We start from the raw sequence: 12,501 nt of genomic DNA, 5'->3' as shown, positions 1-12,501 counted from the left end.
AGTGGCCAGCGATGCTATTCAGCGTAGCAATGAAAAGAGCCATGCAGGCTGTTTCTCCCAACTCAGAGATGGGGAATCAGATGGACCTGCCTGAGCTATGGATAGAGAGGTTAAGCTAGGTAAGGAAATGTGCATCTAGGACTGTTTTTTGTTTAATAAAGTTACTATTGAATAAATGAGATGACATAACTTAAAATGAGGATGCAAAGATCCTCACTTCATGGGCCTATAGTAGCGACATATCCACAGTTACATAGTTGAGTCCATGAGGACCTTGAAACAAGTTCATCACATCTCAGAGCAGGACAAACACGTAGATGAGGTGCTTTACCAAACACCAGCAAAGTAAGGCTTCAAGGAATCTTTGAAAGCTGCTTTAGACAGGATAGATTTCCCTCTGGAAATTCCGGGTAAGTGGCCTGGAGTCTCTTTATTTCGAGCACTATTCATGTTAGGGCAACCAAGCATATTTCTAGAAATTCTTTCTGACCCCTCTATAATCAATGATATTTTCATACCAGGGTCCCTATGAACTGCACAGCTTTCCCTGGACACTAAGCAAAAGTGAATTAATACATAAAACAAGAAGCATTAATCCACCAAAAGTGTGTCAAACCACCAAGCAGTGTGTTATCTTGTATTATTGGCCTTTGTACCCCTTTCCCATTTCCCTTATCTCCTCCTCCAATTTTGTCTTCTCTGTCTTGTCTCTATTTAGACTGTAGAATCTTTGGGGCAGGGGTTTTGTCTGTCTGTAAAATGCCGTGGCAGTTGTGAGTGCTGAATAATGGCGCTTAAAATCCACAATGTGCCCAAACTCCAGTAGGCTATCAAGGGACATGACCCACACGCTTCTAGAATTCCCCCCCATTTTAATAACCTGAGAACAAGGCTGTAAATAAGCACATTGTAGATCTGTAAATGGCTTTAAACAGAAATTGATGGAATTCCAGCATTTTCATTCTTACACTTCACTTTAAGACAAGTATATACTCATAAAGCTAAGGCATTCTCTGTTGGAACTATGTGGAGCAGAATGGTCATCTTTTCGCCTTTTACATAAGTGACAACCCTGATCTGTATTCTCGATCAGTTCCTCATGATCGTCACTTTTGTTCAAGTCTGAAACTGTGTGGATATCGATTTCTCACAGCACTTGTAGTATCTCCAGTTTTAACCAGCTCAGGTCACAGTTCAAAGTTGCATGATGATTTTATTGCAATTTAATTTATCATAATAGAAATTTCAGCAAGATTCAGCATATCTATACCTTTACATCACTGATGCAGCACAGTATGCAAAATGCGAGGCTAATGTAAATCAACAAGGGAGGGATAGCTCAGTGGTTTGAGCATTGGTCTGCTAAACCCAGGGTTATTTTTATAATTTTTAAAGCTGCAAGCCAACTTGTACAACTGATTTTAATGAAAACTACAAGGTTAGGGAGATTAAAATTCACAGATTATTAACCGTTTTTCATTACAGGATTTGTCATTCCATCTGCCATCTGGATATACTTCTACACAGTCTTCAATTCCACCAACATTATTTGGTTCTCCTGCAGCCCAGTTTGAGTATGCTATTGCTTCACCACTTAGATACTTAAATGAACCTTCTGTTTGTATATCGTTTATTCCAATATATGCTGCTTTGTTATGACGAACTACTATTTGTTGTATGGCGCTGTTCTCTGCAGAATTCCTTGGAGAAGCAATCAGGCCACCAGCTTGGGAACATGTGGCTTTTGAGGCCTCAAAGTCACCTTCAGCACCATTGGTTACAAATGTTTTTTCACCGGCACTATTGCCATTTATGAAAATCCAAGCTAGAAAAAACACAGAAGTACAGTACATCAAGTTACATTTTTTCCCACGCACTAGTCTTTAGATTAGAGTAACAAGTTCTTGGACCCTGGAGCAAGAGGCAGTTATTTTTGTTGATTCATTCTGTCAGACCAGCTGCACACCAACCCAGAAGTTTGAAAGGGGAAGAATATTTTACTGGTGTAGAGAAAACTATGGACAGAGGCAAAAGGTCTCAGGATGACCCTAAAACAACCAGGAAAAATCTTAGGTTGAGGTTTATACTTTATTATTGTTATTTTAGTTAGCAATGAGGGCAGAGCTGAGGAAGTTTTTATTGTCCTAGAGAGCAGAGTTGGAATTGTACACAATACCAGAGTTTAATACTATGTTGGTAGCCTAAAATATTGCCATGTCACTATTGTAAAGTGCAGTTTTTGGGAACATTACTGCAGTATTTTTTTATGAGGCCAGGCCCATTGTCCTTGATATGAGAATTTCTGTCATCATTCCATTATATCAATTAGCATTTGCAGCTCTCTTTACAGGTAAGACTCAAGGGCCTGTTCCTGTTCCAGAGGAAGTAAATGGGAAATCAAGGGGCAGAATGAGGCCACATGTGCTGTATATGTCAGACAATGGTGGTCTCTCATTATTCTTTTTGGTCATAGGACAAATCAAATAACATTTCAGACACAAAGTGACCATACCTAAGCCACATTATTTCATCCTAAGTATATTTTGTATGGAATTTTTTTAGCACTTGATCCCACAGCTGTTCTTGGATGGACTTTCCTATTTACATCAAAGTGGAGACCTGCCGAGGCTAACAATACATGTGACAAGGTTAGTCCGGTACTGCCCATATTGTAGAATTGAGTTACTTTACAAAAACATCCAACAAGTACATAGAAGTTTGGAGTATGAGCGACTAGCAAAAAGCCCAGATCAGACACCAGATATGAATCCTTTTTAACTCTAAAGAAGTAGGGGTCTAGATCTGCATCCAAATTAGTCCGTTTGGACCCATCTATCACTGACTGGAATGAACAGCACTTGTCTTACCTTTTTGGATTTTGCTGACAGTAGCTTTCAGGGTCTTCAGTTGTTCTTGAAAATTACTTATTTCAGTTTTTAAAAGCTCACATTCTGAAGAATAAAATAATAGTATTGTTCTTATTGTGTTACATTAAAATATGGAAGGTTTTCTAAAAGCTTAAAAAAGCCAGAGAAGTCACCTCCAGAACTAGTAATGAATCACAAGTGTAACACCAGAGATACTGTTTTTGATTTCTTGGTTCCTCAAGAAGATACAAGTTTAAAACTGAGGTGTTGAGGCCACGAGTCCACTGAAAATAAAAGGGAAACTACTCGTTGAGTGCAATTCTTAATAGCACCTGCAGTAATGCTAGCTTTTCAATTCAATTGTAAAAACTAAAAATTAGTAGCAGAAGACAACATAGTTAGAAAAATAAAACCTTGGAAATTAGAATAAAGTTAATTAGCAAAGTTCTGAGGAGAGTTGTGAAGAAAATGTGCATTCACTAGAAGCCCACTTGACCTTTGCAGTAGGTAGAACTATCATGATGTTTGCCAATCTCAGCCTATGCGGGCAAATTTCATGAACAAGAACTGAGATCATTTGTACAGCTGCTCCTGGTGAACTCTTGTAGGACTTCTTCCCTGTCTTCCAACAGCACATCCTTCATCCCACAAACCCAGGGATCAGGTACCCATCACTGTGGTGTCTGTCTCCTTTAGAATGCTACTCTTAGACGTTTGAGTTCATCAGATTAACCCTTCAAGCCTCACTCACTTCTTTCCATTGCAAACCAGACTGTTTGGTTTCCCCAGTGCCCACCTCTGTGTATTTCTTCCCCACTCAGACAGAAGCAGCAAAGCCCAACTGGAACATAATAGCTTCCGTGTATGCACTGTTGGGCTTCTTCTTTACCCTCCCTCAAAAGGGGTGCACTGCTTACCTGTGCCTCCACAGTCTCCTTTTGGTCCTTCTGCACCTCTGTCTCCTTTTGGTCCAGGGGATCCATCCTTTCCTGGAAGACCTGGTAACCCTCTTAATCCTTGCAATCCAATGTGTTTATTCAGGGAAAAGGAAGATACAAAAATAAAGCAAGTAAACAATTGACTTTGTAGGCAGTGGTGAGCTGCAGCCGGTTCGCACCGATTCGCGAGAACCGGTTGTTAAATTTAGAAGCCCGTTTAGAACCGGTTGTTCCTGGAGGGACAACTAGTTCCAAAAGGGCTTTTAAATTTAACAAAAGCTCTAGCAGCTCCCCACCCTTCCCCCGGCCCCAGCTCACCTCACTCTGCCTCTGCCTCCTCTTCTGAAGCTCCTCTGGCTTCTCCTCCCACTTCCCAGCTTCCCGCGAATCAGCTGTTTGTGCGGGAAGGCTGAGAAGAAAGCAGAGGCTTCCTGCAGGTGAGCTTGAGCTGGGGCCGGGGCTGGGGGCGCCAGCGGGAGGAGGGCTCCAGGCGCCGCGCTGCCTGGTGAGGTCGCGGCCGGACCCTGGGGCGGGGCGGCGTGGCTCCTGCCCCCTGGGTCCAGCTGCGACCTCGCCGGGCAGTGCGGCGCGGCTCCTGCCCGGCCCCCGGGCCCGGCCGGGTGGTGCGGCTCCTGCCCGGCCCCCAGGCCTGGCCACGACCTCGGCTGGGTGGCGTGGCTCCTGCCCGGCCCCCGGGCCTGGCCGCAAGCTCGGCCGGGTGGCTCCGGTCCCAGCCCCAGCCCAGCTGGGCCCCCATCTCCAGGCAGCACGGTAAGGGAGCAGGGAGGGCATGTTGGATAGAGGGCAGGGGAGTTGGGGGGATGGATTAGTGTGGAGCGGTCAGAGGGCAGGAAACAGGGGGATTGAATGGGGGCAAGGGTCCCGGGGGAGCAGTCAGAAAGGAGCAGGGGTTGGAAGGGGCGGTGGGGGGCATTTAGGGGTAGGGATTCCAGGGACAGTCAGGGGGCAGAGAGAAGGGGTGGTTGGATGGGGTAGGGGTCCCGGGGTGCCATCAGGAATGAGAGAAGGGGTTGGATGGGGTGGCAAGGGGCAGTCAGGGGACAGGGAAGGGGGGTGGATAGGGCACGGGTCCCGGGGGGGGCTGTCAAGGAACATGGGGGGGTTCGATGGGGCAGGAGTCCCCGGGGGGGCATGACCCCCTCATGAGGTGAGGAGGAGGGAACTGGTTGTTAGTATTTTGGCAGCTCATCACTGTTTGTAGGTGTTATAAGAGTTTGTGATTGCTGTCATAACTACAGATGGATGACGATTAGATTAAAAAAAAGACCATAATGAATTCTGGGAAAAGTTGAGATCCTGATCCAGGTCCAAACTTTATAGCTTGACTCTACCGCTATTATTAGAATATCAAATTCAAACATCTGAAATGTCTTCAGAAGTTTGGTTTGGATTCACTTCTTAATGGAAATATTAGTATGTGAGTGCAGCTGGAATTCTTAAAATGTTTCCGAGCATGTACAGATAAAGCCATACTTTCAACAGACCTTGAAACCAGATTTTCAGGTGCTCAGAATCCACAGTTGGGACCAGATTTTCAAAAGAATATAAACTCTCTCATTGTGACCCTTGCAACTGGATATTCAAAATAACTCCGCACTCAGTGCAGTGTTTTGAAAATATGGTGCTTAAATGGGAGCTATACTCTTTTGAAAACCTAGCTCATAATCCCTTATGCCTCCATTGCCCATCTGCAAAATGGACATACTACTCCCATCTTTCTTTCTGTCTCGTCTATTGAGTTTGTAAGTTCTTCAGGGCAGAGTTTTTCTCTTACCATGTTTTATGTAGATTGCTCAACAAGATGATTTTCAGATCTCTGTTAGGGATTCTAAGTGATATTGTAATACAAATAAATACTAAGTACAGTGTGATTAGAGAATAACTTCTTATAGTAATTTCTAGAGAGCAGGCTGAATGCCTCTTCATCCTTTGCCTCTATCTGCAGCAGTGAGAACTGAACAACTCTTCCAGGACCTGTTTCTTCAGTGCCAATTCAACTTATTTTGAGGCTTGACAATACCAGAATGTATATCACCCTGGTGTTGGCCATCTGCTGACACTGCCAAAAGTGCTATTAGTCTTGTTTATTATGTGTGTGGGTGTGGGTGTGTCTCTTAACCACCAAGAAATGCACTGTAACAAGCAAGTTATTTCACATAGATCACAGGACAGGCATTGGCTGGTAACAAGTTTCAGACACTGCCAATCTGGATCAGATTCAAAACTGGTGGCCTGGAAGTAAAAGGCTCTAGAGATTATTATCTATCTCAGAAGCATCGATTTTAATTTCTAACCTAGCTTTTATTTGAATGTTAGTTTCATCCCAGTGTTTTAGTAATTAGCAGTATATTAAGGATCTCCAGATTTTTCATGCTTGACAAATGTTTTTGCTCAAGTTCCATGTAGCTACATTATTTGAATTATGCTTTCTTTTTTTATCAGTTTTTTTTAAACACCAATCTGACCAACAGGTGAACAGTAAGTAAATATTTCTATACCTGGATCTCCCTTTTCCCCTTTAGGGCCATCTTTTCCATCGATTCCTGGTAGTCCATTCTGAGCAGGTCCACACACAACAAGTGTACATGCATTCTGATCCCATTTTTGGACAACCTGAGCAGGATTTGAGTTGGAAGTTGTCACCAGAATTAACACCAAGACAAAAGTGTTGAATATTGGAAGCAGCGGCATTGTTTGATTCCTAGCCTGTGAAAAATTATTAAAAGAATTATCCTAAAGCAGTGACGGGCAAACTGCAGTCTGTGCCACTTCCCACAGCTCCCACTGGCTGGAAACGGTGAACCACAGCCACTAGGAACTGTAGGCAGCCATGCAAATGTAAACAAATGGTCGGGAGGCCCACCGGCGGATTACCCTGATAGGCCGCAGGATGCCCACCACTGCCCTAAAAACATTTTGAGTGAAAATAAGCTCTTAATGTTGCAATATTACACATTGGCTATATAAAGGAATGCTAAATGTCTATTTCCTAAAATATTTGTAGTAGTTATTTTTTTTTTAAATCAGAGCTTTGGTGCTCCTGAAAACACTTCTTAACTATTCTTTTCTCAGATCTTAATGAAGTACCCCTAATTATTGGAATTTGTCCTGCTCTAAAAACCCCACAACTTCTAGCAAAAAAAGCAGCAAATTTCAGTTAAGTCCCATCAGGTTGCCTGCAAACATAATCCTTAAAGTTTTAGTAAAAACTGCTTTTAAGAAAGTGAATTTTTTTCTGCCCTGCACTAGTGCACTGGGGATGGTATAGAAGTGAATACCAGGACTTGCACTTGCTAATACAGCTGTATGCTGTCAAGTCAAAGATAATGTAGGGAACAGACTCCCCAACTTACCTGTAAAGTTGCATATACTTCCTAAATGAATAGCATAAAAAATTAGACAAGACATATTTTGTTGTACTCTGAACAAAGTAGGAACATTAAATCATGACTGATTTTTTTTTTCAAATTAAAATACATAAACTATAACACAATGTAACCTTAAACCTTGTTTGATGAAGAAATAAACAGAGTTCTACCTTTTAATACACATAAATCAAAGATTTTAAGGAAATTTCTATTGTATGTTTACCAACTATGCACAATTTTATAACTAAAGAACAGAACTAAAAGAGAGAGCAAAGATACCATCCAGTCACTTACTCTGCAGTACCTGGTGTGCTAGAAAAAACATTCACAGGAATAATTTACTGAATTTTACTGTCTATTTATATACTACAGAGTAAGTAACATGAACTCTGGTTTCTCAGCTGTGCTTATTTACAGTAAATAGGAGTTATAGTTTAATGCTTTATTGGTCTTGAAACCATGATCATAAGGATAGATACACAGAATGAATATTTTCCCATTGGCAAAACATGAACGAGGAACTGAAACAGAACACTTGTGAAACTTGAAAACAATGTATGTATTGTATACTGCTGACAATTTAAGCTTATGTAAATATTAATATCTGATAACCCTGGATTTCACTGACTTCTCAGTAAGTCAACATAAAACTTCACCTAGAATGGAGATGGTTCTGAATAATTTCTTCTATATAATGTGCTGAAAAAAATTTGTTTGCGCTACCTAAAAAAGAGCTTTGTGTATCTCGAAAGTTCATCAAAGTTGGTTCTATAGAAGATATTACTTCACCCACCTTTTCTCTCTCATATCCTGGGACCAACACAGCTAATAATTTTCAGTACTTGGCCTTTATAGTAGGTATTTTCTTGTAATTTCTTTTTGCATCAAGCACACACGTACCTAGCAAAGAATTTCCCACTCTGTTTTTATCAGTCCATGTCTTCCTTATTTATCACACCATGTCTTCCTTATAAATGGTAAATTTTTAGAATTGAGAGGGGTAACTAGTGGTGTTCCCCAAGGATCAGTCCTAGGACCAATCTTATTCAACTTATTCATAAATGATCCGGAGAAAGGGGTAAACAGTGAGATGTCAAAGTTTGCCAATGATACTAAACTGCTCAAGATAGTTAAGACCAAAGCAGAGTGTGAAGAACTTCAAAAAGATCTCACAAAATGAAGTGATTGGGCAACAAAATGGCAAATGAAATTTATTGTGGATAAATGTAAAGTAATGCACATGGGAAAAAATAACCCCAACTATACATACAATATGATGAGGGCTAATTTAGCTACAACTAATCAGGAAAAAGATCTTGGAATCATCGTGGATAGTTCTCTGAAGACATCCACACAGTGTGCAGTGGCAGTCAAAAGAGCAAACAGGATGTTAGGAATAATTTAAAAAGAGATAGAGAATATCTTATTGTCTTTATATAAATCCCTGGTACGCCCACATCTTGAATACTGCGTACAGATGTGGTCTCCTCATTTCAAAAAAGATATACTGGCATTAGAAAAGGTTCAGAGAAGGCAACTAAAATGATTAGGGATATGAGGAAAGATTAAAGAGGCTAGGATTTTTCAGCTTGGAAAAGAGGAGACTAAGGGGGGATATGATAGAGGTATATAAAATCATGAGTGATGTGGAGAAAGTAGATAAGGAAAAGTTATTTACCTATTCCCATAATGTAAGAACTAGGGGCCACCAAACAAAATTAATGGGCAGCAGGTTTAAAACAAATAAAAGGAAGTTCTTCTTCACACAACACACAGCACACAGTCAATCTATGGAACAGGGCTGCTAACAGGGGAGTTTGAGTGGGAGTTTACAGGGGGAGGTGGAAGGGGGCGGCACCGTGCTTCCCGTGTTCCCCAGGTAAGAACGCCGAGCAAGGCCGAGACAGCAGCAGCCATGAGCCAAGCAGCAGAGGATACACCGAGGATGATAGCATGCAGCAGCTGCGGTATGTACATGGTCCTCGCGGGGGAGCCAGAACAGTACTATGTATGCATGAAGTGCCGCCTAATAGAGCTGCTGGAGGAAAAGATCCAGGGTCTAGAGTTGCAGGTAGAAACCCTGGTAGAGCATAGAAGGGGGTTTGAGCAGCTGATTGAGCAATGGCAAGCAGTGACTGAAGGGGAATGCCCAGAGGTACAGGGGGAAGCAGGGGCTAAGGCCAGTGATGGGGGACTGCCAGACGAGGAATATGGGCGGTGGAAGCATGTGACCGTGAGAAGCAGGCAGGGGAAAAGGAGAGCCAGTGAAGGAGAAATAGAGCTAAGGAACAGGTTTGAAGGTTTGGAGAATGAGGAAGGGGTACAGCAGGTGGTAGCTGATGGTGGGAGGGCAAGGAAAAAGAGAAGAGCGGCTAGTCCGATAGAAAGAGGGGAGGAGTCCATGGAGGCAGCACCAAGTTTGGGTCCATGGAGGCAGCACCAAGTTTGGGCCCAGGGAGGATACAGGATGGCTTAAGGGGAACCACAAGGGATGATGGGAATGGAAGGAGCTTGCAACCAGGGGGGACGGAGGATAGGTTAGAGGACCGCACTGTCCCCAGGCAAAGGCAGGTCTATCTGATTGGGGATTCCATACTGAGAAGGTTGGACAGGCCTGTGACCAGGGCCGATCCAGAAAACAGAAGGGTGTACTGTCTACCGGGCGCTAAAATACGGGATGTGGACCTGCAGTTGAAAAGGATCCTAAGAGGAGCAGGTAAGAACCCTTTGATCATCCTTCATGTAGGAACGAATGACACGGCTAGATTCTCACTAGAGAGAATCAAGGGAGACTATGCCAGGTTGGGTAAGACGCTCAAGGAAATTGAGGCTCAGGTGATCTTCAGTGGGATTCTACCTGTCCCTAGGGAAGGGCGCCAAAGGGGTGACAGGATCGTGGCGATAAATAGTTGGCTGAGGGAGTGGTGTTACAAGGAGGGCTTTGGGATGTATGGGCACTGGGAGGCTTTTGGGGACAGAGAACTGTTCTCACGGGATGGGCTCCACCTAAGTAGGGAAGGAAGTAGAATTCTAGGAGGGAGGCTGGCTCATCTGATTAAAAGAGCTTTAAACTAGACATTGGGGGGGGGGAGATGGTTGGGAGAGGTCCAGGTACTCTCCACGCCAAATTTATACGTTGAGAGTGAGAACAACAGTAGAACAACAAATATAGCCAGAGGGGGATGGGTAGGTATAAGGAAGAGTGGGGGGGACGGATATTAGACCGACAGGTCATACTGGTAGTACTGTGTCCCTACCAAATTGGGTGAAAAGGGTGAAAGGAGCCAAACAGCAAAAATTAGGATGTTTGTTCACCAATGCGAGAGGCTTAAGTAACAAAATGGAGGAACTAGAGCTCCTGGTCCGAGAATTGAAACCGGATATCGTAGGAATAACCGAAACATGGTGGAACGGTAGCCATGACTGGAGTACAGGTATGGAAGGGTATGTGCTGTTTAGGAAAGACCGAAACAAAGGTAAAGGTGGGGGAGTAGCATTGTATGTCAATAATGAGGTGAAAAGTAACGAAATAACTAGCAATGCAATGGATAATACGGAGTCTGTTTGGGCAATGGTCACATTGGGGAAGAAAACTACTAGAGCGTCCCCTGGGATAGTGATTGGGGTGTGCTATAGACCGCCGGGATCTAGCCTGGATATGGATAGAGAGCTCTTTAATGTTTTTAAGGAGGTAAATACTAATAGGAACTGTATGATCATGGGAGATTTTAACTTCCCGGATATAGACTGGGAAACAAATGCTAGTAATAATAATAGGGCTCAGCTTTTCCTAGATGTGATAGCTGATGAATTCCTTCATCAAGTAGTTGCTGAACCGACGAGGGGGGATGCCATTTTAGATCTGATTTTGCTAAGTAACGAGGACCTTGTTGAGGAAATAGTTGTAGGGGACAACCTTGGCTCGAGTGATCATGAGCTAATTCGTTTCAAAATAAATGGAAGGATAAACAAAATTGCATCTGAGACTAAGGTTTACGATTTCAAAAGGGCTAACTTTACTAAATTGAGGCAACTATGTAGGGAAGTGGATTGGACTACATATTTAGGGATCTAAAGGCGGAAGACGCCTGGGGTTATTTCAGGTTGAAGTTGCAGGAGCTGTCAGAGGCATGTATCCCGAGAAAGGGAAAACGGTTCGTAGGTAGCAGTTTTAGACCGAGCTGGATGAGCAAGCGTCTTAGAGGAGTGATTAAGAAAAAACAGAAAGCGTACAAGGAGTGGAAAATGGGAGGGATCAGCAAAGAAACCTACCTTATTGAGGTCAGAGGGTGTAGGGAAGCAGTGAGAAAGGCAAAGAGCCGGGTGGAGATGGACCTAGCGAAGGGGATTAAAACCAATAGCAAAAGGTTTTTTAGCCATATAAATAGGAAGAAAACCAAGAAGGAAGAAGTGGGACCGCTTAAAACTTTAAACGGAGTGGAGATTAGGGATAATCTTGGCATGGCACAATATCTGAACGAATATTTTGCCTCGGTCTTTAATGAGGCTAATGAAGGGCTAAGGAATAGTGATAGAGGGACTGATGGGAATGAAGATATGGGGGTAGACATTATGGTATCTGAGGTGGAAGCCAAACTTGAACAGCTTAACGGAAGTAAATCGGGGGGCCGGGATAATCTTCATCCTAGAATATTAAGGGAATTGGCGAGTGAAATTGCAAGCCCGTTAGCGATGATTTTTAATAAATCTCTAAACTCGGGGGTTGTACCGTTTGACTGGAGATTAGCTAATATAGTTCCTATATTCAAGAAGGGGAAAAAAAGTGACCCGGGTAACTACAGGCCTGTTAGTTTAACATCTGTAGTATGCAAAGTCATGGAAAAAATTTTAAAGGAGAGAGTGGTTACGGACCTTGAGGCCGATGGCAACTGGGACAAATTACAGCATGGTTTTACGAAAGGTAGATCATGCCAAACCAACCTGATCTCCTTCTTTGAGAAAGTAACAGATTTTTTAGACAAGGGAAATGCGGTGGATCTAATATATCTTGATTTCAGTAAGGCGTTTGATACGGTACCGCACGAGGAATTACTGGTTAAATTGGAAAAGATGGGGATCGAAATGAAAATCCAGAGGTGGATAAGGAGCTGGTTAAAGGGGAGACTGCAGAGGGTTGTATTGAAGGGTGATCTGTCGGGTTGGAGTGGGGTTACCAGTGGAGTTCCTCAAGGTTCGGTTTTGGGTCCGATTTTATTCAATCTATTTATCGCTGACCTCGGAACCAAAAGTAGGAGTGGGCTGATAAAAGTTTGCGGATGACACAAAGTTGGGAGGTATTGCCAATTC

At 43.0% G+C, this 12,501-nt stretch overlaps 1 protein-coding gene across 1 annotated transcript in view; it reads right to left on the bottom strand.

Annotated features, from left to right (window-relative positions):
* Window positions 1–1,193: 1,193 nt before the first annotated feature.
* LOC123374446 (pulmonary surfactant-associated protein D-like) overlaps window positions 1,194–12,501 on the bottom strand; it is a 48,098-nt gene continuing 36,790 nt past the window's right edge. The window contains exons 2-5 of the mRNA XM_045024452.1: window positions 6,325–6,532; window positions 3,785–3,883; window positions 2,868–2,951; window positions 1,194–1,825 (exon numbers count right to left, since the gene is read on the bottom strand). Of these exons, the coding sequence (XP_044880387.1) occupies window positions 1,449–1,825; window positions 2,868–2,951; window positions 3,785–3,883; window positions 6,325–6,517 (753 nt within the window). The 5' untranslated portion in view covers window positions 6,518–6,532 and the 3' untranslated portion in view covers window positions 1,194–1,448. The remainder of the gene's footprint in view (window positions 1,826–2,867; window positions 2,952–3,784; window positions 3,884–6,324; window positions 6,533–12,501) is intronic.

This window comes from Mauremys mutica, chromosome 7 (assembly GCF_020497125.1).
Source record: "Mauremys mutica isolate MM-2020 ecotype Southern chromosome 7, ASM2049712v1, whole genome shotgun sequence".
NCBI classification, from domain to species: domain Eukaryota; kingdom Metazoa; phylum Chordata; order Testudines; family Geoemydidae; genus Mauremys; species Mauremys mutica.
Note: the sequence above shows the minus strand (reverse complement) of the source record. Positions and strands in the feature narration are given on the sequence as shown.